The sequence below is a fragment of the Oncorhynchus mykiss genome, chromosome 2, assembly GCF_013265735.2.
Source record: "Oncorhynchus mykiss isolate Arlee chromosome 2, USDA_OmykA_1.1, whole genome shotgun sequence".
Lineage (NCBI taxonomy): Eukaryota > Metazoa > Chordata > Actinopteri > Salmoniformes > Salmonidae > Oncorhynchus > Oncorhynchus mykiss.
The window spans coordinates 44,133,910-44,159,690 of NC_048566.1; the positions used below are offsets into that span (position 1 = coordinate 44,133,910).

Below are 25,781 nucleotides of genomic sequence, written 5' to 3' on the forward strand. Positions count from 1 at the left end.
CCGGGTGGGAGGCACTGCATCTCAGTGCAAGAGGTCCTTGGTTCACATCCAGGCTGTATCATATTCGGGCTGTGATAGGGAGTCCCATAGGGCTGCGCACAATTGGCCCATCCAGGTTTGGCTGGGGTAGGCCATCAATGTAGATAAGAATTTGTTCTTCACTGACTTGCCTAGTTAAATAAAGGTTACATTTTAAATGTACAAACGGTATAAATACAGCCAAACAATACAGCCCACTCAACATGTGGTATAGTCGCATTGTACAGATCCAACTCAGGGTGATGACATCTTCCAAGGGGAAAGGTTACGGTCAATAATAACCATGCACACATGAATAGCAATCATACTATACTGCAGATAAGTACAATTCATATTTAATGTAATTATATATATAGTGTCCACACTATAACACATCTCCCACCTTAATTTCAAAGGACAAGTACATTAGAGTGTCTAAGTTGAGAAACAGACGCTTTGCAAGTCCTCAACTGGCAGCTTCATTAAATAGTACCCGCAAAACACCAGTCTCAACATCAACAGTGAGCAACATCAACAGTGAGAGGCGACTCTGGGATGCTGGCTTTCTAGGCAGAGCTCCTCTGTCCAGTGTCTATGTTCTTTTGCCCATCTAAATGTTTTCTTTTTATTGGCCAGTCTGAGATATGTATTTTTCTTTGTAACTCTGCCTAGAAAGCCAGCATCCCAGAGTCGCCTCTTCACTGTTGACGTTGAGACTGGTGTTATACGGGTACTATTTAATGAAGCTGCCAGATGAGGACTAGTGAGGCGTCTGTTTCTCAAACTAGACAATCTAATGTACATGTCCTCTTGCTCAGTTGTACACTGGGGCCTCTCATGGTTAGAGACAGTTTGCAATGTTCTGTGAAGGGAGTAGTACACAGCGTTGTACGAGATCGTATTTTTAAAAAATGTTTATATTTCACCTTTATTTAACCAGGTAGGCTGGTTGAGAACAAGTTGCCATTTACAACTGCGACCTGGCCATGATAAAGCAAAGCAGTGCGACACAAACAACAACACAGAGTTACACATGGAAAAAACTATATTAAGTGTAAGGCAATAAATAGGCCATAGTGGTGAAATAAATACAATTTAGCAATTAAACACTGAAGTGATAGATGTGCAGAAGATGAATGTGCAAGTAGAGATACTGGGGAGCAAAGGAGAAAAAAACAGCAACAAAAAAACAGTATGGGTTATTTACAGAAGGGCTATGTACAGGTGCAGTGATCTGTGAGCTGCTCTGACAGCTGGTGCTTAAAGTTAGTGAGGGAGATATGGGTCTCCAGCTTCAGTGATTTTTGCAATTCGTTCCAGTCATTGGCAGCAGAGAACTGGAAGGATAGGCGGCCAAGGAAAGAATTGGCTTTGGGGGTGACCAGTGAAATATACCTGCTGGAGCGCGTGCTATGGGTGGGTGCTGCTGTGGTGACCAGTGAGCTGAGATAAGGCGGGGCTTTACCTAGCAAAGACTTAGATGACCTGGAGCCAGTGGGTTTGGTGACGAATATGAAGCGAGGTCCAGCCACCGATAGTATACAGATCGCAGTCGTGGGTAGTATATGGGGCTTTGGTGACAAAACGGATGGCACTGTGATAGACTGCATCAGTTTTACGAGGGTATGTTTGGCAGCAAGAGTGAAGGATGCTTTGTTGCGAAATAGGAAGCCCATTCTAGATTTAATTTTGGATTGGAGATGCTTAATGTGAGTCTGGAAGGAGAGTTTACAGTCTAACCAGACCCCTAGGTATTTGTAGTTGTCCACATATTCTAAGTCAGAACCGTCCATAGTAGTGATGCTGGACGGGCGGGCAGGTGAGGGCAGCGATCGGTTGAAAAGCATGCATTTAGTTTTTGGAGGCCACGGAAGGAGAGTTGTATGGCATTGAAGCTCGTCTGGAGGTTAGTTAACACAGTGTCCAAAGTAGGGCCAGAAGTATACAGAATGGTGTCGTCTGCGTAGAGGTGGATCAGAGAATCACCAGCAGCAGTAGCGACATCATTGATGTACACAGAGAAAAGAGTCGGCCCGAGAATTTAACCCTGTGGCACCCCCATAGACACTGCCAGAGGCCCTCCGATTTGACACACCGAACTCTGTCTGAGAAGTAGTTGGTGAACCAGGCAAGGCAGTCATTTGAGAAACCAAGGCTGTTGAGTATGCCGATAAGAATGCAGTGATTGACAGAGTCGAAAGCCTTGGCCAGGTCGATGAATACGGCTGCACAGTATTGTCTCTTATCGATGGCGGTTATGATATTGTTTAGGACCTTGAGCGTGGCTGAGGTGCCCCCATGACCAGCTCAGAAACCAGATTGCATAGCGGAGAAGGTACGGTGGGATTCAAAATGGTCGGTGATCTGTTTGTTACCTTAGCTTTCGAAGACCTTAGAAAGGCAGGGTAGGATAGATTTTGGTCTGTAGCAGTTTGGGTCTAGAGTGTCTCACACTTTGAAGAGGGGGATGACCGCGGCAGCTTTCTAATCTTTGGGGATCTCAGACGATATGAAAGAGAGGTTGAACAGGCTAATAATAAGGGTTACAACAATTTCGGCGGAACATTTTAGAAAGAGAGGCTCCAAATTTCTGTTTGAAAAAGCCAGCCTTAGCTTTACTAACTGCCTGTGTATATTAGTTTCTAACTTCCCTGAAAAGTTATATATCGCGGGGGCCATTTGACGCTAATGCCATACGCCACAGGATGTTTTTGTGCTGGTCAATGGCAGTCAGGTCTGGAGTGAACCACGGGCTGTATCTGTTCCTGGTTCTAAATGTTTTGAATGGGGCATGCTTATTTCAGATTGTGAGGAAAACACTTTTAAAGAATAACCAGGCTTCTTCTACTGGCGGAATGAGGTCAATATCCTTCCAGGATACCCGAGCCAGGTTGATTAGAAAGGCCTGCTCGCTGAAGTGCTTTTTTGGAGCATTTGACAGTGATTAGGGGTGGTCGTTTGACCGCAGACCCATTGTGAATGCAAGCACAGAGGCAGTGATCGCTGAGATCCTGGTTGAAGACAGCAGAGGTATATTTGGAGGTCAGGTTGGTTAGGATGATATCTATAAGGGTGCCTGTGTTTATGGATTTGGTGTTGTACCTGGTAGGTTCATTGATAATTTGTGTGAGATTGAGGGCATCAAGCTTAGATTGTAGGATGACCGGGGTGTTAAGCATGTCCCAGTTTAGGTCACCTAACAGCACGAGCTCTGAAGATAGATGGGGGGCAATCAATTCGCATATGTTGTCCAGGGCACAGGTGGGGGCAGAAGGTGGTCTATAGCAAGCGGCAACGGTGAGAGACTTGTTTCTGGAAAGGTGGCTTTTGAAAAGTAGAAGCTCAAATTGTTTGGGCACAGACCTGATGCTCCAGATACTCACCTACCCTAAAGAAGGCCAGTTTTATTGCTTCTTTCATCAGAACAACAGTTTTCAGCTGTACTAACATAATTGCAAGAGGGTTTTCTAATGATCAATTTGCATTTTAAAATGCTAAACTTGGATTAGCTAACACAGGAGTGATGGTTGCTGATAATGGGCCAATGTACGCCTATGTAGATATTCCATAAAAAACAGCTGTTTCCAGCTACAACAGTCATATACAACATTAACAATGTCTACACTGTAGTTCTAATCAATTTGATGTTATTTTAATGGACAATTTTTTTTAGCTTTTCTTTCAAAAACAAGGGCATTTTTAAGTGACCCCAAACTTTTGAAAGGTAGTGTATATGATGGTCCTTCTTTCTTTTCAACTAGATCTGCTGTTCCAAACAAACACTAACACAACAAGTCTCTCAGTCTCAATGACTTAGTCTTTCAGGAGGTTTTAACTTGTAGAATTCCACCCGCAACTGTTCCGTCTGAAAATATGGTATTCCTTTGTCATAGCGCAGGCGGATGTGGTCCTGGTGTCCACGCATGACTCAACCATCAGTCAGTTTGACTACAAGGAGACTGGACCACTCTGACTCAGAATGATACCTGGCAACCAGCGCTCGCTTTCTTGGATTTTAACTGTCTTTCCCTCGCGTTGTGGTCATGTCTTGCTTTAAGTTTCTCCTGCTTCCATTCCACTTGTGCTTTGATGTCCGGACACAGTAGATCCAGGTGAGCTATTGGCTTTCTGCCCATCAACATCTCAGCTGGAGCATGTCCTGTGGTTGTTTGGGGCGTGATGCAGTACTGGAACAAGAACTGTGAGAACTTAGTTGTGATGGTTCCCCCAGTCATCCTTTTGAGCCCCTCTTTCAGTGTCTGCACAGCCCGCTCCGCTAAGCCTTTTGAGGCGGGTGAAACGGAGCGTTGCGGACATGGCGAATCCCGTTTCTCCGCATGAATTTTTGGAACAAGTCACAGGTAAAGTTTGTGTCTGACTCTTGTTGAACACAACAGAGTAAAGCATGAATTGCAAACACCTGCCAAAGCTTTTCGATGGTTGTGGCCGCTGTGATGTTGCGCATGATGTGAGCCTACAGCCACTTGGAGCGCGCGTACACCATGACAAGGAACATGTGGCCCATGAAAGGGCCTGCAAAGTCTATGCGTAGCCTGGACCTTGGGTGGTCAGGCCACTCCTACAGATTTTGGGGTTGCGGGTTGCGCCATCTTCTGGTTGATCTGGAACTCAGAACATGATTTCACTTTGTTTTCTACGTCCTGATCCATGTTAGACCACCAGATGTAAGAGCTGGCTAAACCTTTGATCCAGTAGAACCTTGTGTGAGCCTCATGGACCTCATCCATGACTTGCAAATGGCCAGGGGGTGGAACAACCACTCTGGGCCCAGCTCAGTTTTGTGTTTGCATAAGGTCTCAGTCCACCATCCTCTATGACAGGAGGGCAACCCTGACTAAGGAATCTTTTCACTTGGGCCAGGATAGGTCCAAGATAGAATCCCGGTCTGTCCGCTGTTTGATCTGTTTGGCATTCACAGGTGAGTTTGACAATCTCAACATCAGGAAAATTGTCTCGGGAGGCACCACAGTTGTGCTGGGCAGCAATGGGAGACGGCTGACCGCGTCTGCATTTGAAATATCCTTCCCCGCTCTGTACATGATAGTGTACTCGTAAGCTGACAGTGTTAGGGCCCAGCGCTGTACCCTTGCTGAAGCCATTGGAGGAATGCATCCTGATGCGCTAAAATGACTAATCAGGGGTTTTTGGTCAGTACATATGGTGAAATTATGACCATAGAGGTACTATGGCCAGACTTTCCTTGTCTAACTATGAATAACCCTTCTCAGTACTCGTCAGTGTGCCTGATGAAAATCCAATGGGTTCTCTGACCTGTCCTCCATCTAATGGTGGAGTACTGCCCCAATGCCATATGGCAAGGCGTTACATGACAAGATGATCTCTGTCTTGGTCAAAATTAACCAGCAGTTGTGCAGCTTCTAGTAGTGATTTCACTTCCATGAAAGCTTTCTCTTGTGCTGGTCCCCAATTCCATTTACAGTCTTTGTGGAGCAGCTGATAAAGTGGAGCCAACACTGTTGACAGGGAGGAACGTACCACAGTAGTTCACCATGCCCAGGAACAACCTGAGCTCAGACACGTTCTTGGGTTTTGGAGCATCCTTGATTGCCCTGACTATGTCCTCCACAGGATACAGACACTCTGATCATATGACCTAGGTATGTCACTTGGAATGTGGACTTGCTACGCTTCAGGCGTAGGCCTGTCTCTGAGAATCTCTTTAACATCTGGTCCAGATGGTGGAGGTGCCCCTGTAACCAGGATGTCGTCCAGGTACACTGCTACATGACGGATCCCCTGCAGTAGACTGTCCATTGTCCTCTGGACAATGGCTGGACTGGACGCCACTCTGAAAACTAAGCGGTTGTACCTGAACAATCCTTTGAGCGTGTTGACTGTGACATGCTCTTTTAAGACCTCATCCAGGAGGAGTTGTTGGTAGGCTCGACTCATGTCAAGTTTTGAGAACGTCTTCTCTCTTGCAAGCATTGCGAACTGGTCCTCCACCCGCGGCAGCGGGAAAGCATCCAGCCTAGAGGCCCTGTTGATGGTGGTTTGTAGCCCCACATATATGCAACGTGCCGTCATTTTTCAGAATGGGAATGATTGGAGCTGCCCAGCGGGAGAACTGAATGGGAGTAATGATGTTTGTTTCCTGCAGCCGCTCCAACTCATCCTCAACTTTCTTTTTCATGGCGTAAGGCTTGGAAAAGTTAGGCTTGGCCTGAGGATCTACGAACAGCTTAACTGCAGTGCTCTGCAGTGTGCCCAGTTCATCTTTGAAAATCTCAGGGTACTTTTGAATGACATCCTCAGTCTCTCGTGTGTGTTTTATCTCACCCCAGTTCAGTTGTATTTTGGTGAGCCAGTCACACCCTAGTAAACTAGGCCCATTCCCTTTCACCACCAGGTGCTGTGGTCTAGCTTCCTGGCTGTTGTATGCAATGTCCACCTCCAGAGCCCCAAGCAATGGCATCGTCACACCGGTGTACGTACACAGTCTGATCCCTGCCGGTGTGAGGGCTGTTTTGAGTCCCATATTTGTTTGTAGGTCTCCTCACTGATAACAGAGGCAGAGGCCCCCATGTCAACCTCCATTCTTATCTGCTTTCCATCTTCCTCCACTGTAGCATAGATAGGCTCTGCGCGTGGCTCACTCACATTAAATATGTTGTAGGAACAATGCTTGTCCTCCTCCTCTGTGCTCTCTAGGTGGTGAGCTACTGACTGCAGCTTCTTAGCTGTGAACTTGCCCTACCCAGTCTGCCAACCCTCTGGCTTGCTCCTAGGACCCCTGCATTTTTTTACTAAATGTCCCTTTTTGTTGCAATTGTGACAGACAGTGTCCTTGAACTTACAGTTGTTTGCATAATGTGTTCACCCACATCTGAAACATTCCACTGCTTTTCCCCTTTTTCCTGACGCCTCTTTTGTCACCTGATGCACTGCACAACTTCCACTTTCGGCCTTTTGAATATTTATAGCATTTACAAGCCACCACCATCCCCATCCCTTGAGACAGTTCCAATGATCTCTTGAAAGTCAGTGTGGCTTCCACCAGCAAACAGTGCTGTATGCTGTCATCATTAATGCCACAGACTAATCTGTCACGGAGCATGTCCTCTAACATAGCCCCAAACTCACAATGTTCAGAGAGTTCACATAATTCAGCAACAAAGTTAGCAACAGACTGACCGGAAAATGGCAGTTTTCTGAAAATTTCTCCCGGTCTCCGTGGTGTAGCCAAATTCCTCATTAGCTTTTAGCCCCACACACACTCAAGCCTCATCTGTAATTCTATTTGCCAAGAAAAAGTGTCCCAACCTTTCCACATATTCTGTTCAGACCTCGTTCTCTTCCATAAACTTAGTGATAGTCCCAAACATTGCCATTATAATGCCAACTTGTCCTTGGCCCTCATTAGTTATTTTCACTTGCTACTGATTGTCACCATCGATGTTTCCCTCCAGTGGCAGCTGCTCTCTGTCGCTCATTGAGCTAGCTAGCTAGCTAGCTAGCTAGCTAGCTAAGTGACTACCTCCACTGTTTCTTAGCTAGCTAGCACATCACCCTGTACATGCTGATAAAGTTTTATCCCCATCGCCAAAAAGATGTAGTAGTCCCACACGCATTTCAATATTACTTTCACCCTAAGAAATAAAATGTGTACAGCCATGTACAAACACAGCCAAACAATACAGCCCACTCAACATGTGGTAGAGTCGCATTGTACAGATCCGACGGGGTAACGACATCATCCAAGGGGAAAGGTCACGGTCAATGCCAATAATAACCATGCACACATGAATGGCAATCATACTATACTGCTGGTAAGTACAATACATATTCAATGTAATTATTTATATAGGGTCCACACTATAACATACAGTCAAAGTCAGAAGTTTACATAACCTTAGGTTGGAGTCATTAAAACTAGTTTTTCAACCACTCCACAGATTTCCTGTTATCAAACTATAATTTTGGCAAGTCGGTTAGGACATCTGTTTATGCATGCCCATACCCTAACCCCACCACCTCCATGAGGCACACGCTGTCTGCCATCTTCCCGGTAGAGTTGAAACCAGGATTCATCTGGGAAGAGCTCACTTCTTCAGCGTGCCAGTGGCCATCGAAGGTGAGCATTTTCCCACTGAAGTCGGTTACAACGCCAAACTGCAGTCAGTTCAAGACACTGGTGAGGACGAAGAACACGCAGATGAGCTTCCCTGAGAAGATTTCTGACCATTTGTGCTGAAAGTTGTTGGTGGTGCAAACCCAGTTTAATCCGGGTGGCTGGTCTCAGACAATCACACAAGTGAAGAAGCAGGATGTGGAGGACCTGGGCTGGCGTGGTTACACATGCTCTGCGGTTGAGAGGCCGGTTGGACCTACTGCCAAATTCTCTAAAATGACATTGGAGGCGGCTAACAGTAGAGAAATTAACATTAATTTCTCTGGCAACAGCTCTGGTGGATATTCCTGCAGTCAGCATGCCAATTGCATGCTCCCTCAAAACTTGAGACATCTGTGGCATTGTGTTGTGTGACAAAACTGCACATTTAGAGTTGCCTTTTATTGTTCCCAGCACATGGTGCACCTGTGTAATGATCATGCTGTTTAATGAGATTCTTGATATGTTACATCTCACTAATAGGGATGTAAACAAATTTGTGCACAACATTTGAGAGAAATAAGCTTTTTGTGCGTGTGGAAAAAGGTTTTGCCATATTTTATTCAGCTCATTTCAACATGCGACCAAAACTAAGGAAATCAGTCAATTGAAATAAATAAATTTGGCCCTAATCTATGGATTTTTGTCACACCCCTCCAAGTGTCACCCATCTTCCCCATTATCTCCAGTGTATTTATACCTGTGTTCTCTGTTTGTCTGTTGCAGTTCACTTTGTTTCATCTAGCCTACCATAGTTTTTCTCCTTTCTCTAGTTCTCCTGTTTTTGACTATTCTGCCTGCCCTGACCCTGAGCCTGCCTGCCGTTCTGTACCTTTTCAACTCTGCTCTGGATTGCTGACCTCTGCCTGCCCTTAACCTGTTGTTTGCCTTCCCCCCCTGTTTTGTAATAAACCTTTGTTACTTTGAAACTGTCTGCATCTGGGTCTTCTCCTGAGCCTTGACAGTACAAAACTGTCCATGATGGACCCAGCAGACTCGGACCAGCTCCCCAATGCTGTCTCCTCCCAAAGACCCACCATTGGAAGGCACTAGGAGTTGCTTCATGGTCTTACGGAAGGGTTCCAGACATTGGCCGAACACCATGACAGTGAGTTGAACACATTGCTGGAGCAATTCCGCAGGTTGAATGTTAGGCAGCCTACCACGGCAGTAACCTCCCAGCATCTCAGTCACCCGGCTGTTAGCAGCGTGGCCTCCCCGGCGACCCTGGTTCCCGAGAACCCCACTTGCCTCCCCCGGAATGCTTCGGTGGGGACTCGGGAACCTGTCGGGCGTTTCTCGCGTAGTGTTCAAGCTGCAAGCTGCAGCCCTCCTCCTTCCCCTCGAACAGCTCAACAACTCATCACACTGATGTCCAGTAGGGTTCTAGCCTGGGATATGGCTGTGTGGGAACAACAGTCGACCGTATGCTTCAGTCTGGAGGAGTTGGTGGCGGAGGGGGAAGATGCTTTTTTATTCTCTATTGTCCAGGAGAGGAGCCTGCCCGGAATTTACTCCAGCTTCGACAAGACTATACATACGGTGGATTTCGGCACATTGGCAGCTGAGAGTGCCTGGAACCCGGAATCGCTATTAGACACGTTCCAGCACGGATTATGGGAGGAAGTGAAGGACGAGCTAGCAGCCCAGTAACTACTGACCGATCTCGACTCACTCATTGCCTGCTCCAAAACCGCCATGTAAAAGCCAGACCACAGTTTGCAACTGCACATGGGGACAAAGATCGTACTTTTTGGAGAAAAAGTGTCCTCTGGTCTGACAAAACAAAAATAGAACTGTTTGGCCATAATGACCATCATTATGTTTAGAGGAAAAGGGGGAGGCTTGCAAGCCAAAGAACACCATCCCAGCCATAAAGCACGGGGGTGGCAGCATCATCTTGTTGGGGTGCTTTGCTGCAGGAGGGACTGGTGTACTTCACTAAATAGATGGCATCATTAGAGAGGAAAATTATATGGATATATTGAAGCAACATCTCAAGACCAGAACCAGACTTGTGGAGGTCTACAATTTTTTGTCTGAAATACCGTGCCTTGCGAAAGTATTCGGCCCCCTTGAACTTTGCGACCTTTTGCCACATTTCAGGCTTCAAACATAAAGATATAAAACTGTATTTTTTTGTGAAGAATCAACAACAAGTGGGACACAATCATGAAGTGGAATGACATTTATTGGATATTTCAAACTTTTTTAACAAATCAAAAACTGAAAAATTGGGCGTGCAAAATTATTCAGAAGGAGGTATTGTGAATAGGCACCCTTTTCTCGACCAAACCTAAATCAAAGACAACCCACTAAGTAAAGAGAAATGCACGTTTGAAGGAGCTCCCATATCTGCGGAAGACGAGACTGCCTTGTGGCCCATTGTTTGTGTGACCTGTAAGCATATAGAGCTGTGTCATTTTCACCATACCCACTGGCATGCCTTGTCATCTCCAGCATGTGACAAGTGTCCCTATGTAGTTATATTACTTGTGCTTGCATGAGGTCAAATCTCAGGAGGTTACGGTTACCACTATGACCGGTTGAGGTGGTGCGTGGATGCCGTGGGCATGCTGAAAGCGCTGTCTGAGGCACAGATGGCTTACTAAGTATGTCATCCCATGTTTTCTTTTTCAGGGCTACCATCGATCCAGCCACTTCATTGCCACTCAGGGTGAGTATCCCGCCATGTCTGGATTTGGGTGCTTGTGTGTGGGATTGTGTGTTTTTGTGTGTAAAATTGAGGTCGACCAACCTACCCAATGAACTTCCACGTAGGACCTAGCAACAGTGACACAGACAGATCTCAAGTGTCTCTCCATCCAATCAAAAGGTGACTGCATGTGTGACCCGCCAACCCACTGCATGATATGGGGTGGGTGATACATGGAGACAGAGAGAGAGAGAGTGTGTGCGTGCGGGTGCGGGTGCGGGTGCGTGTGCGTGTGTGTGTGTGTGTGTGTGTGTGTGTGTGTGTGAGAGCCTACAGTTCTCCCTCTGTCAATCATCCACACCTGTGATCTCTTACTAAGCAGCAGTTTGGGTGCACAAACTGTGTGTGTGTGTTCATGCTTTTCCATGCGTGCGTGTTTGGATGTGTAGATACACACCTCAGCATCAGTTAAACCCTCTCCTAGCGTGTCTAGCTACTCACTTATCTTACACAAACTCACTCTCTCTCTGAGAGAGAGAGATAAAGTGTGATAGAGTGTGAGTCTGAGTGAGTAAGCTATTCTTAGTGTCTTCCTCGGCCATATGATCCGTTTCCTGTTTCACCTGTCACTTCTCATACTGAGCCACAGTTCGCTGGCACAGACCAATGAACACTGCTATGAAGCACTGTACAGCACAACTTTAATTACAGTAGGGCATTTGACCTGACCAGGAAAAACTCTTTGGTCCTACTTACAGTGCCTTGCGAAAGTATTCGGCCCCCTTGAACTTTGCGACCTTTTGCCACATTTCAGGCTTCAAACATAAAGATATAAAACTGTATTTTTTTGTGAAGAATCAACAACAAGTGGGACACAATCATGAAGTGGAACGACATTTATTGGATATTTCAAAAAATTTTAACAAATCAAAAACTGAAAAATTGGGCGTGCAAAATTATTCAGACCCTTTACTTTCAGTGCAGCAAACTCTCTCCAGAAGTTCAGTGAGGATCTCTGAATGATCCAATGTTGACCTAAATGACTAATGATGATAAATACAATCCACCTGTGTGTAATCAAGTCTCCGTATAAATGCACCTGCACTGTGATAGTCTCAGAGGTCCGTTAAAAGCGCAGAGAGCATCATGAAGAACAAGGAAAAGCCGGATTTGGATACAAAAAGATTTCCCAAGCTTTTAACATCCCAAGGAGCACTGTGCAAGCGATAATATTGAAATGGAAGGAGTATCAGACCACTGCAAATCTAGCAAGACCTGGCCGTCCCTCTAAACTTTCAGCTCATACAAGGAGAAGACTGATCAGAGATGCAGCCAAGAGGCCCATGATCACTCTGGATGAACTGCAGAGATCTACAGCTGAGGTGGGAGACTCTGTCCATAGGACAACAATCAGTCGTATATTGCACAAATCTGGCCTTTATGGAAGAGTGGCAAGAAGAAATCCATTTCTTAAAGATATCCATAAAAAGTGTCGTTTAAAGTTTGCCACAAGCCACCTGGGAGACACACCAAACATGTGGAAGAAGGTGCTCTGGTCAGATGAAACCAAAATGGAACTTTTTGGCAACAATGCAAAACGTTATATTTGGCGTAAAAGCAACACAGCTCATCACCCTGAATACACCATCCCCACTGTCAAACATGGTGGTGGCAGCATCATGGTTTGGGCCTGCTTTTCTTCAGCAGGGACAGGGAAGATGGTTAAAATTGATGGGAAGATGGATGGAGCCAAATACAGGACCATTCTGGAAGAAAACCTGATGGAGTCTGCAAAAGACCTGAGACTGGGACGGAGATTTGTCGTGCAAAATTATTCAGCCCCCTTAAGTTAATACTTTGTAGCGCCACCTTTTGCTGTGATTACAGCTGTAAGTCGCTTGGGGTATGTCTCTATCAGTTTTGCACATTGAGAGACTGAAATTTTTTCCCATTCCTCGTTGCAAAACAGCTCGAGCTCAGTGAGGTTGGATGGAGAGCATTTGTGAACAGCAGTTTTCAGTTCTTTCCACAGATTCTCGATTGGATTCAGGTCTGGACTTTGACTTGGCCATTCTAACACCTGGATATGTTTATTTTTGAACCATTCCATTGTAGATTTTGCTTTATGTTTTGGATCATTGTCTTGTTGGAAGACAAATCTCCGTCCCAGTCTCAGGTCTTTTGCAGACTCCATCAGGTTTTTTCTTCCAGAATGGTCCTGTATTTGGCTCCATCCATCTTCCCATCAATTTTAACCATCTTCCCTGTCCCTGCTGAAGAAAAGCAGGCCCAAACCATGATGCTGCCACCACCATGTTTGACAGTGGGGATGGTGTGTTCAGCTGTGTTGCTTTTACGCCAAACATAACGTTTTGCATTGTTGCCAAAAAGTTCCATTTTGGTTTCATCTGACCAGAGCACCTTCTTCCACATGTTTGGTGTGTCTCCCAGGTGGCTTGTGGCAAACTTTAAACGACACTTTTTATGGATATCTTTAAGAAATGGATTTCTTCTTGCCACTCTTCCATAAAGGCCAGATTTGTGCAATATACGACTGATTGTTGTCCTATGGACAGAGTCTCCCACCTCAGCTGTAGATCTCTGCAGTTCATCCAGAGTGATCATGGGCCTCATGGCTGCATCTCTGATCAGTCTTCTCCTTGTATGAGCTGAAAGTTTAGAGGGACGGCCAGATCTTGGTAGATTTGCAGTGGTCTGATACTCTTTCCATTTCAATATTATCGCTTGCACAGTGCTCCTTGGGATGTTTAAAGCTTGGGAAATCTTTTTTTATCCAAATCCGGCTTTAAACTTCTTCACAACAGTATCTCGGACCTGCCTGGTGTGTTCCTTGTTCTTCATGATGCTGTCTGCGCTTTTAACGGACCTCTGAGACTATCAAAGTGCAGGTGCATTTATACGGAGACTTGATTACACACAGGTGGATTGTATTTATCATCATTAGTCATTTAGGTCAACATTGGATCATTCAGAGATCCTCACTGAACTTCTGGAGAGAGTTTGCTGCACTGAAAGTAAAAGGGCTGAATAATTTTGCACGCCCAATTTTTCAGTTTTTGATTTGTTAAAAAAGTTTGAAATATCCAATAAATGTCGTTCCACTTCATGATTGTGTCCCACTTGTTGTTGATTCTTCACAAAAAAATACAGTTTTATATCTTTATGTTTGAAGCCTGAAATGTGGCAAAAAGTCGCAAAGTTCAAGGGGGCCGAATACTTTCGCAAGGCACTGTATATCCATTTCTTTAGATTTTCCCATGATGTCAAGCAAAGGCACTGAGTTTAAAAGTCATGCACAAAGTAGATGTTTGAGGAGAAATTTGTGGAGTGGTTGAAAAATTAGTTTTAATGACTCCAACCTAAGTGTATGTGTCATGTCTTGTCATGTTATGTCTTGTTCCTGTTCTTTCTCTTCACTCTGTCTCCCTCTGCTGGTCGTATTAGGTTACCTTCTCTTTCTCTCCTCCTCCAGCCGTTTCTCATCTCCTCTAACTACCTCGTTCACCCTCTTCCCACCTGTTCCCGTTTTCCCTCTGATTAGGTCTCTATTTCTCTCTCTGTTCCTGCTTCTTTCTTTGTCAGATTCTCGTTTGAGTTTCTCATGCCAGAAACAAACTATCGTCTCGTTTGCTTCACCCTTGTCCTGTCCCGCAGGAATCCGCCTGGCAAGTGCATCCTGTACTCAGCTAACTGTCTTGTCGTTTGTACTGTGTCCAGTTCATCTGATGCTACGTGAGATCAGGTACCACTGTTCCTCTACGACCCGCGCCTACCCAGAGAGACCTGCAGCCTGTCGCCGCTAACCCAGCTATTCTCCTCTGCTGCTAAGAAGGGGGCTCTTTTGTAATTATCAGAAGGACTTTTTGTTTCATTTGTCGCCCTCTCTGCGGGTTGTCTATTTTTCCATTATCTACATCTGAAGAGGATCTATGTCTTCCCTGTGTTTACATTAAAGGACTCTGTTTTTGTTAAACCGCTTTTGGGTCCTCACTCACCTGCACAACAGTATGTAAACTTCCAACTTCAACTGTATCTTTACCTCAGGTTCTTCCACTGAGGTAAAAATATATATTTTACATGGAAGACCTGGCCAAAAGATCCTACATAACAATTTTTTTCATGTAAAAGAATATAACACATATTTGTGATTGACAATATTGCTTACGGTGATCAGTGCATTCGTCCCAAGCGGGCTGGCATGTCCATGATGACTTATATCCCATCAACGTGTCATTCCTCCCTTTAGTTTTGTCCTTCTTTTTGGTGCAGTCCCAGCCATCAAAGAAGCTCTGTGGAGGGGTAGGGAAGTATATGTTAATGATACTATCACCAATACCACCCTTCCCCTATGGAGTCAAACATATTTACAATGCGTCTCTTCTAAACCATTATATCTGCAGTTGTCTGTTGTGTTTGAGCGACGTAAGGGGGAAATAGAAAATTAATGGGTATAATTGGAGCAATATCTTTCAAGTATTGAGCCAATGCATACATCATGACGGTGTAGTGCTATTCAAAGACCATTCGAACTGAAAGGGAGTTCAAAAGCATCATAGATGACAAGTAGCTACCCGTTCACATTAACTGATCATGCAGAACATGTGGAAGAGCCTTAGCTTCATGTTCACACAGAGACAGAGCACTCTAGTGAATTCCATACATCCTGCCTAGTCATGGCCCCATGCACAACTCTGTTCCAACACGCTCCTGTCCTCTCATCAACATGCCCCACTATCGCCATCCTATGACAGTCCTGATTCCAGGGCAACCCCAGCAGCAGGATCCAGCTGTCTAATGCTCTCATCAACCAAACTACTCCTGTCCCCTAGTGTGGGGCCAAGTTTCCCCCCACACACACCCCTGTGGATGTTCAGCCCCCAGGGGGGGACTGTGGGTGAATCCAAGCCTGCATGCTGAGCAGGGGAATTACAACCCCGCTGCTCCCCACAGAGAGAGTAACCACCCAAACTCTGCCTATGATTACACCGACCCCCCCACTTTTCCCCAATACAGACTTGGAGAGTTAGGCCCATTGATCGGGGTGGAGGGTGCAGGGAGGGAGGGAGGGTTATTTGGTTCTGAGGATCACACAAAAAATTAAGAGTAAAACTCGAATGAAAGACAAGACGAGACACAGTGAAGAACAGTCTGAGCCGTTACATGAATAATTTTGCTGCAGTGTTTACAAATTATCGCTGTGTTTTATCTCCCCCAGTGCAATATTACTGTGTCAACCAGCCCACCGGTTTTGACTACTTTCCTTTCTCCTAATCATGGAGAAGTATCCCACCGGGGAGAAATGTTTCATGGCTGTGTGCCCTCCAAAATGTGGCCCGACGCATCCAGACAGCCATGGAAATCAGCCTTTACAGAGGTACTGGAATAATAAGTGGGTTAAGTTCTGCTTGTCTCCCAAAACAAAACGTTTCCCTCTCTACCTATGGTAAAGTACAGACTTTGTTCCACAGTCTGCATGTCGAGAGATTTCCAATTATTTGACCTGTACTTAACTAGGCAAGTCAGTTAAGAACAAATTCTTATTTACAATGATGGCCTACCCAGGCCAAACCCTCCCCTAACCCAGACGATGCTGGGCCAATTGTGCACCGCCCTATGGCACTCCTGATCACGGCTGGTTGTGATACAACCCGAGATCAAACCAGGGTCTGCGCCACTCGGGAGACCTCGGAAGATAATGGAACTGAGGGAGACTCTCCTTAACATGCACTCCCTGATGCATAAAGAAGTTTGGAACAGAGTCCTCCAAGGCTTCTCTCCTTAATTGTAGGCGATGATTTAACAAAATGACTCCCTCGTTGTGCCGTGCATCACTTAATAACACTTTCAATCTGGTGGTATCCTATACAAGCCTAAAAACCTCTGTTTTTGAATTCTCCTCCAACCAGAGTACAGAGGTTCTTCTTTTTTCAGTGTGGTACTGGAGGTCAGCCAGGGGTTGGAAGCCACGAGCCCCCGATGCTGAGACAATTGTTGGTCACTGGGCTGGGGAACAAATGGACTGGTCTGGAGAACCCCTGGGGATTGGGGCTTCATCAGCGACATCCACTCTGACAGAGGGGCTATTTGAGCTCCAGACAATGAGGATTTTTTAATAGTCTCACAGTGAACTTGGTCAAAGAAGTGTCTTTTAACCCTGATCATGCATTTTTACAATCTGTAACAACTGGGACGTGAGTGATAACTTCACACAATCTGACTACTAAATGCATAATCTCCTGTCTACAATTTTTTACTTTTAAATGATGACTTATTCTACATTTTAAACCCCTAAATAGTGTACGGTGACAAGACTACAAACTTATATTTTCGCACACCATTATTTTCCAGCAACACACCATTATACCAACCAAACACACATCAGCCACAACCATGCCTATACTTCCTACCTCGTACTCCTGTTTGAAGCCATACCCCTCTGCAGTTTTCATCTGGTTGATGTGCTGGAGAAGGTCAGCCACGCGCACAGCAGGGTGGAGCTGACCGGTGTGGTAGGGTGATCCCTTACGCCCACACTGGCGTCGTGGCGAACCCCCCAGAAGACTACTGGACTCGTTCACTGAGCTACACTGCTCACCTGTGAGAGAAGGACAAAGGAAGGGGGCACCATTAGGCATAGAGTTACACACAAAAGGTGGTATCTGAAATTGAGTAATTTGCAACTTCATTTTTCATATGAAACTCTGTTGATGTCAATGCCAGTCAATATTCCATAGGCTCAGTGGTGACCCATCATTCAGGGCAGGTGGGGCAGAGCCCCCACCTGTTTTGAGCCCCACATTTTTTGGGGGATACATTTTTTCCTGGTTTGCTTGTTATTTTGGCATTTTATACACGTCACATATCAAATAGCAAACAATGTAAAACAAATGTCATTGAGTTAATAAAGTCGCAAAAAACAAGGCAGCTCCAAAATGCAGGTGTTTCAGCCTAGCTCAGTGCTTGGTGGTGGTGGGGCAAGCCAGCAGAAAATGATTGGCTCAGCCTGATTGGCTCAGTTTTCTGTCATGATTGGCTAAGTTTTCTATCACTCATGGGGCAGTACGTCACCCCCAAGTCTAAGGTTAGAGCGCAAACATTTTAGCCCCTTTGGTTACAAGTGCCCATCCAAGAAGGCACAAGGTCATTGGCCACAGATAGTATGACATTACATTATATCTACAGTACCTTTGATTGGACTGATACTTTCAAAAATGTTCATACTTTCAAAATCTGACTGCAGAGTCTACTGGAGGACTTTTCCAAAGGATTGAAAGAGAAGTTGGGGAAACACGTGTACAACATTCGACATCAATACTCCAAACTGATATAATTAAAAGAGAATATGTGGAGAGATCATCGTGCATATTGACTTTGCAGAGAACTACCTGTGTAAATACACCAGTGAAATCCAGGCAGTTCACTTCGGTGATTCTCACAAGCAGGTGGCCCTCCACACCCGTGATGAACATACCACAAATGATACAGTTTCACTTTGCTCATTGAGCTCTTCTATGCGGATGACCCCCTGCAATCTGGGCCCATCTCTCAAAAACACTGGCCTCCTTCCTTGAGCTCTTCCCATCGGCTACTTTTGGAATCTTACTTTATCTTAAATGAATTAAATGTTTAACAATGGTTGTTGTTCAAACTGTTTGCAATAAAATATTGTTTTCATAAAGTTTTTTTTTTTTTTGCATAGATGTCATTTCCACCACACCCATATTTTTTAGGTAAATGAGAATATTGTGTATAATTTGATTGATTGAGTGATTTGTTTTAGATAGGGTTATCATTTGGTTGTTATCATAATCTCACAAAAAGGTCTCATCACATTTTTCATGATAAAAACATTTTTTTCCGTTTATACATTCAGGCATTGTGTTGAATAATGTATATTAGAAAAACATAAAAAATCACTTAAAATAAGATTAAATACAAATTAATGAATAAATGTATAAATTAATGTGATACAAATTAACTGTATGATATTTAATTTTCAACTAAAACTGATGTTTAATGACGTGATCAAAATGACATTTGTCAATTTTCTGTCTGAGAAAAATACATTCCTTGAATACCACGATCACAGCCATTATCAGATATTATTTCTAGACACATCAAAAGCAATTATAATGGTGGTGTTTCAACACATTTTCATTTCTGAAAGCTTGCAGGGTCAAAGTGCTCGAAGTTGCAGAATCTCCCAGCTAAAGATAGACTAGCCAGTTAGCTTTGTAGCCATGGATTGTGCACCCTCCATTATTTAGCTAAGTAACTACAGTAGCTGGTTGATGTTTTCCTTTGGTAAACAGAGTGGATGAAAGCAACATTCACCTCCACAAATGCTGTTTACATCGATACTGAATGAAGCAATTAAGGGACATCATGGGCACCCTTAACTTTTTAACTTATTTTAAGGGGGAAATTCACCTTCAATGTTTTTTGCAACTGACTTAAAGTTAAGGAAACTTTAAAGAACAAGATGATTGTTCCTTCATTCTCTGTTATGCACATTAATATTTCAAGATGACGAGATGAGAAGGAAGACAACTAGAATCACAAATCATTTTCTTGCCTGAAGGTGTTTCACTTTACTTCTGTTTGCAATTTTATTTTTATTGTTATCTTATTAGACTGTGGATCTGCTGCAGGGAGCATAGATGCTTCTGAGGTATATGAAGCTTTTCTAAGACTAGATGGATGTTGTCGGAGGAATAACGTTCACACACAATATAGTGGGCGCGTTTGATGAACATTTTGGGAAAAGCTTGTCCTAAGTGATTATGTGAGTGAATATTTTAGTCCTCAGGTGTTCCAGGAATGAATCATAGCTTGATTGCTGGTGTCTTCTTTTTATTTGAAAGTACATACTGCAGGTGTGTGTGCTTATGCCTGTGTGTGTGTGTCTTACCGCGCATGCTGCAGGTGTGTGCCATGCGTGCTGCAGAGAGGGCCACACGCTCATCCTCCTGCAGGGTACTCTGGTCAGTGAAACTGCGCTCCATCGAACCCATGTGACTCTTCTCCTGACGGTACGTTATGGGTGTGTTATTTATGTTCACTGGCTTCCTACAAACACACAGAGTGAGAGAGGGAGGGGGAGGGGGAGAGAGGGGGATAGAGAGAGCAACAGTTTTATTTGGCCACTGAAACTCTTCATTGGTAGCCAGAGACCACAAGCATGTGAATGATCGATTGGCAAAACAATGGAAAGGTAGGAGGGTGGCAGGACCAATCCACAGCCAAAGCAGCTAGACCAGCCTCTAATTGAATATGTCACTGGAACTAAGGGGCCTAGCCCAAAACATGAAAAACAGCCCCATACCATTATTCCTCCTCCATCAAAGTTTACAGTTGGCACTATGCATTCAGGTAAGTAGCATTCTCCTGGCATCCGCCAAACCCAGAATCGTCCGTTGGACTGCCAGATGGTGAAGCGTGAATCATCACTCCAGAGAACGCTTTTCCACTGCTCAAGAGTCCAATGGCGGCGAGCTCCACACCACTCCAGCCGATGCTTGGCATTGAGCATGATGCTCTTAGGCTTACTGCTCGGCCATGGAAACCCATTACATGAAGCTCCCAACTATGTTATTGTGCTGATGTTGCTCCCAGAGGCTGTTTGGAACTCTGTAGTGAGTGTTGCAACTGAGGACAGACAATGTCTATGAGCTTCAGCACTCGGCGGTCCTGTTCTGTGAGCTTGTGTGGCCTAAAATTTTGCAGCTGAGCCATTGTTGCTCCTACACGTTTCCACTTCATAATAACAGAACATACAGTTGACCAGTGCAGCTCAAGCAGGGCAGAAATTTGACAAACTGATTGCGGGAAAGTTGGCATCCTATGACGGTGCCACGTTGACAGTCACTGAGCTCTTCAGTAAGGCCATTCTACAGCTAATGTTTGTCTATGGAGATTGTATGGCTATGTGCTCAATATTATACACCTGTCAGCATCGGGTATGGCTGAAATAGACAAATCCACAAATTTGAAGGGGTGTCCACATACTTTTGCATATATAGTGTATTTTAATAGGCTACATATAGGGAAAGGGGGTTACCTAGTCAGTTGCACAACAAAATGCATTTAACCAAAATATGTATTCCGCATTTAACCCAACTCCTCTGAATCAGAGAGGTGCAGGGTCTGCCTTAATCAACATCATTGGTGCCCGGGGAGCAGTTGTTGGGGGTTAACTGATGCTTTAACAGACTGGAAACGATATGAACTGAGTTCTCCCTACAACATGCCTGCTCAATGTGTAAATGTATGTTTTTTTTTAACTATAGTGCTTTGTGTTTTATTTGTAAATGAAAATGAATGTGCTGCTATATTGGCCTGGTCTCAATTGAACAATCGTTTTTTAATCTCAATGAGACTAACCTGGTTAAAAAAGGTTAAATGAAAATAAATTAAACGTATAATGCCTGTTCAGCTGGACTGGAAACTCTCAACAACCCTCTTTACCTAATTGGGAAATGTCCACCTATTTCTGAATAAGCATAGACCAAACTCTGAGTTATGATGGGGTTGGAACTAAGCTCATGAGGCATTTATATATTTCTCAAGAATTAGGGGTATATACAGTGCTCTCCGAAATGATTGGTACAGTGAATCATTTTTTGTCTTTTGGCTCTATACTCCAAAGGTTTGGACTTGAAATCAAACAAGGACTATGAGATTACAGTGCAGACAGTTACACATGGACAAATATCATACTCCCAAAAAATGCAAACCTCCCCTTTTATTGTAATGATGAGAGGATAGCATGTCTTGGGAGTATGTGTAACTTTCTCACTCATCATGATTCACATTCATTTAGGATTATCCTTAATCATGGTAGCATCCACATTCATGTAGAAGTGTTTAAATACATATTCTATTCTTATTTACAATAAAAGTGACAAATAGTTTACCATTCATTTCTATTGGGCACAAAATCATCTGAAACACAAAACAAACAGCAAATGCATCCAACAAATTTGTAGAGTCACAAGCTTCATGTAGTCATTGCATACTATGAATTTGAAAATGCAAATACTTATTTTTTACTACTTTAAGACACATATACTTTAATACAAGTGAATTGTCTGAATACTTTTGCTCCCCTAAAATGGGGGGACTATGTACAAAAACTGCCGGAATTCCTAAATGATTCACCCAATATGGATGAAAATACCCTCAAATTGTTTGATTTCAAATCCAAACTTGTCAAGTATACAGCCAAAAGAAGAAAAAAACTTCACTGTCCCAATAATTACCACAAAATTTATTTAAATATCATAGAGTGGGCCCATTAAAAAGTGGGCAAAACCCAGACACTCCCCTCAAGGCAGTGTCAAGTCACTCCTGTGAAAGGGAGTATATGAGTAGGGTGTAACGTCTGGGTCATATGCTGCCATAAAGGTGTGTGGGACGACCCTCTCGTTGTCACCATCTGCGGGGAGGTGAGACCTTTGGGAGCTAGCGGCTAGGCTAATCATCTCCTAAAGCACACCTTTTCCCTCCAAATTATCCTCTCATTTATGGGTCACGCTTCTGCCCGGCGTGCGTAATTACAGTAAGTGAGTAATTGAATTGTATTTGCATTTAATTAAATATTTCACACTCAAACGAGCCCTGCAGATGAGAGCGGTGTGGTCCCTCTGATACACCATAAGGGTGTAACCCTCTCTCTCTCTCTCCCTCCCTGTCACATGTTCTCTCTTCAAAACAACCTGGCACTTTGGAAAGGCAAATACGAGTTCTAGGGAAGACTCGAGAGTAGAATTAAAAAAATAGCATCAACATTCTACAGATGGTTTGTGTGGTCCAGAGAATTGTCAGTTAGGAAACAACTTATTTACCACCCTGTGTGGTAATCTGACTGAGTGAGGACTGAGAAGTGGTATAAAAATGTGGGCCAGTGACTCACCCCTTCCTGATGATGATGATGATGGCCCCCAGGAGCAGGATGAGCACCACCAGGCCCCCAGCACACACCCCCAGGATCAGCCCCATCTCCTCTGAGTGTTGGGACACCTCCAGAGCCCGCCGGTGGTCCTTACATGCCGCTGAGAGAGAGAGATGAAGTGAGGGGAGGAAGCAGAGATGGGGAGGGATGAAGGGAGAGACAAAGGAGGAGGGACAGAGATGGGGGTGGAGAGAGACAGAGCGAGAGAAACAGAAGGAAGGAGAGATACAGACAGAGAGGGTTGAAAGAGTGGTGGCAGCTAGCCTAGTGGTTAGAGTGTTGGGCAAGCAACCAAAAGGTTGCTAGACTGAATCTCCGAGCTGACAAGGTAACAATCTGTAATTCTTCCCCTGAACAAGGCTCTTCCTAGGCCGCCATTGTAAATAATAATTTGTTCTTAACTGACTTGCCTAGTTAAAAAAAAATGTACAAAGAGGGGGACAGAAAAAAGGATATAGGAAGAAATGTACAGGCTTAAAATGCAGATCAATAATCAATGCTTAACATACACAACAGTCATCACTGTCATATCACAATGGCTGGACTGACACTAACCACCCTGACCGCTGAGAAAAGATAGAATGTTTCAAAACAGACTGACTCTTTACCGCCACATCTGTGCATTCATTCGCACGGTTTAATTTATTTATATGGCAGTATGTTTCAAGGGACATGGGAAATGGGAAATGTTACATATTGAAACTCTGTCGGCTACCAGAATGTACGATAAAAACACTTACAAGGGTGGTGCCCACATCAATAGCTCCTGCTAATATAGACACATTGTGTTCATTAGACAAAATAATTGGATGGGAGACACAAACAGACCACTGTCATGTGCGTGCTTTTCAATAGGTGAATCATACTGGATATTTCTCTGCTCTTTTAATAGCCATGGGGAAAGGTTTGCATCTTCTTTGACAATAAGAGCCCTTTGTGTCTTCGAGTGATACACAGGAAAGGAGGTTTGAGATATACTGTATGAGGCCAGGGATAAAAGTTGTTTAGGACTGGGGGAATGTTTTGTGGAGGGTCTTCACAAGCTTGCCACACTTGGTACCTGGGTCGTGTTCAACGGGCACCAAACAGAAGAACCGCAGACTGAAATAGATAGGGCCTACCTAGACCTTTTCGCTTTTCAATTGTGTGCCCTAATGAATGTGACTTTGCTTGAAGACAAAGACATTCTGTATAACCACAGAATGTTTAATGCCACATCAAAACAAAAGCATTTTTTTGTGGTGAAATCCAAGACAACACTAATCTAAATCCAAGATGATAGTGTGGTTTATTTAAATACACACGAGTACAGTAGAGTAAGGGTGGCAGGTAGCCTAGTCGTTAAGAACGTTGGTCCCATAACTGAAAGGTTGCTAGTTCACATCCCCTAACAGGCAAGGTGAAAAAATCTGCCGTTCTACCCTTGAGCAAGGCAGTTAACAACTGCTCTTTGGGCACCAATGATGTTGATTAAGGCAGCCCCCCGCACTTCTCTGATTCAGAGGGGTTGGGTTAAATACGAAATAAATTTCAGTTGAATGCATTCAGTTGTGCAACTGACTAGGTATTCCCCTTTCCCCAGTATAATTTCAAGGTGCCCCAGTGTCTAAGATACAGTAAAGGCCATTACTCATCTCACTGGCACAAAGCTCTACACTTATGGAAGCTTTTTTTGGTCTTGTAGCAGTAACCCACTGATCTACTTTCTCTGTGTAGTGTCAGCCTCTCCTTACAGCCCAAGCAGCCCTGCAACCAGCCCTGCAACCAGCCCTACTGTGCCTTTAGGAACAGCACAGCCATTCTCTAGTGGAGGAGAAAGTCAGAGCTGGCCTAAGGAAAGAGGTCTAGATAGCTAGCGGTTGGAATGAAGAGGCTCACAAGAGCAGAATGAGATCTGGGGCAGAGGCATAAGGAAAGGGAAAAGAAGCCATGTTTTAGCCCTCTTCTTGTGCAACCAGGCCCAGGGGCATTTCATCGACCACATCCCTATGGGAGAGAATTCTTACAGTACAATTTGGAAAAGTTTGTGGTTGGTGCCCAGAGTTTTTCTTATGAAAAATCACCAAATACTGTATAGGATTTGATCAATACTAAGGGATAGCCCCAAAGTTTTAGCAGCCTTGTATGTACTCTGACACTAATGTTTTTTACAGTCTATCACATTTATTCAGATAATTACCATAGATGTCATTGGTGTACAGATCACATCGACTAATGGACTCTGAGCCTTATAAATCCTCTGACAGAGTGGATACAGCCTTGGGGTTCCTTATATGAGTATCACAGGTCATCTTTTTGTGTATCACAAGTATGCTTGACATGCAAGGGTGACAGGTATAACTAATTCAGCCAGCCTCCCTTCAGAAAGTATTTATACACTTTGACTTAAGCCACATTTTGGTATGTTACAGCCTGAATACAAAATTGATTAAATATATTTGTTTTTCTTAGCCATTTACACACAATACCCCATAATGACAAAGTGAAAACATGTTTTTAGAAATATGCGCAAATTTATTGAAATTAAAAATACAGAAATATCGAATTTACATAAGTATTTACACATCTAAGTCAATATTCTGTAGAAGCACTTCATTTGTCACATGCTCAGAATACAAGTGTAGACTTTACCGTGAAATGCTTACTTACAAGCCCTTAACCAACCGTGCATTTCAAGACGTGTTAAGGAAATACTTAACAAATAAACTAAAGTAAAAATAAAAAAAAGTTACAAAATAACATAACAATAACGAGGATTTTTACAGGGGGTACCGGTACCGAGTCAGTGTGCAGGGGTACAGGTTACTTAAGGTCATTTGTACATGTAGGTAGGGGTGAAGTGACTATGCATAGATAATAAACAGCTAGTAGCAGGAGTGTACAAAACAAATGGAAGGGGGGGGTCAATGATGAATTGTTCAGCAGTCTTATGGCTTGGGGGTAGAAGCTGTTAAGGAGCCTTTTGGTCCTAGACTAGGTGC

At 44.0% G+C, this 25,781-nt stretch overlaps 1 protein-coding gene across 3 annotated transcripts in view; it reads right to left on the bottom strand.

Annotated features, from left to right (window-relative positions):
* LOC110490335 (receptor-type tyrosine-protein phosphatase U) overlaps window positions 1-25,781 on the bottom strand; it is a 338,326-nt gene that overhangs the window by 49,350 nt on the left and 263,195 nt on the right. For all 3 annotated transcript variants that reach the window (XM_021563676.2, XM_021563683.2, XM_021563669.2), the window contains exons 14-17: window positions 22,762-22,900; window positions 19,759-19,916; window positions 17,255-17,442; window positions 15,013-15,136 (exon numbers count right to left, since the gene is read on the bottom strand). In XM_021563676.2, the coding sequence (XP_021419351.2) occupies window positions 15,013-15,136; window positions 17,255-17,442; window positions 19,759-19,916; window positions 22,762-22,900 (609 nt within the window). The remainder of the gene's footprint in view (window positions 1-15,012; window positions 15,137-17,254; window positions 17,443-19,758; window positions 19,917-22,761; window positions 22,901-25,781) is intronic.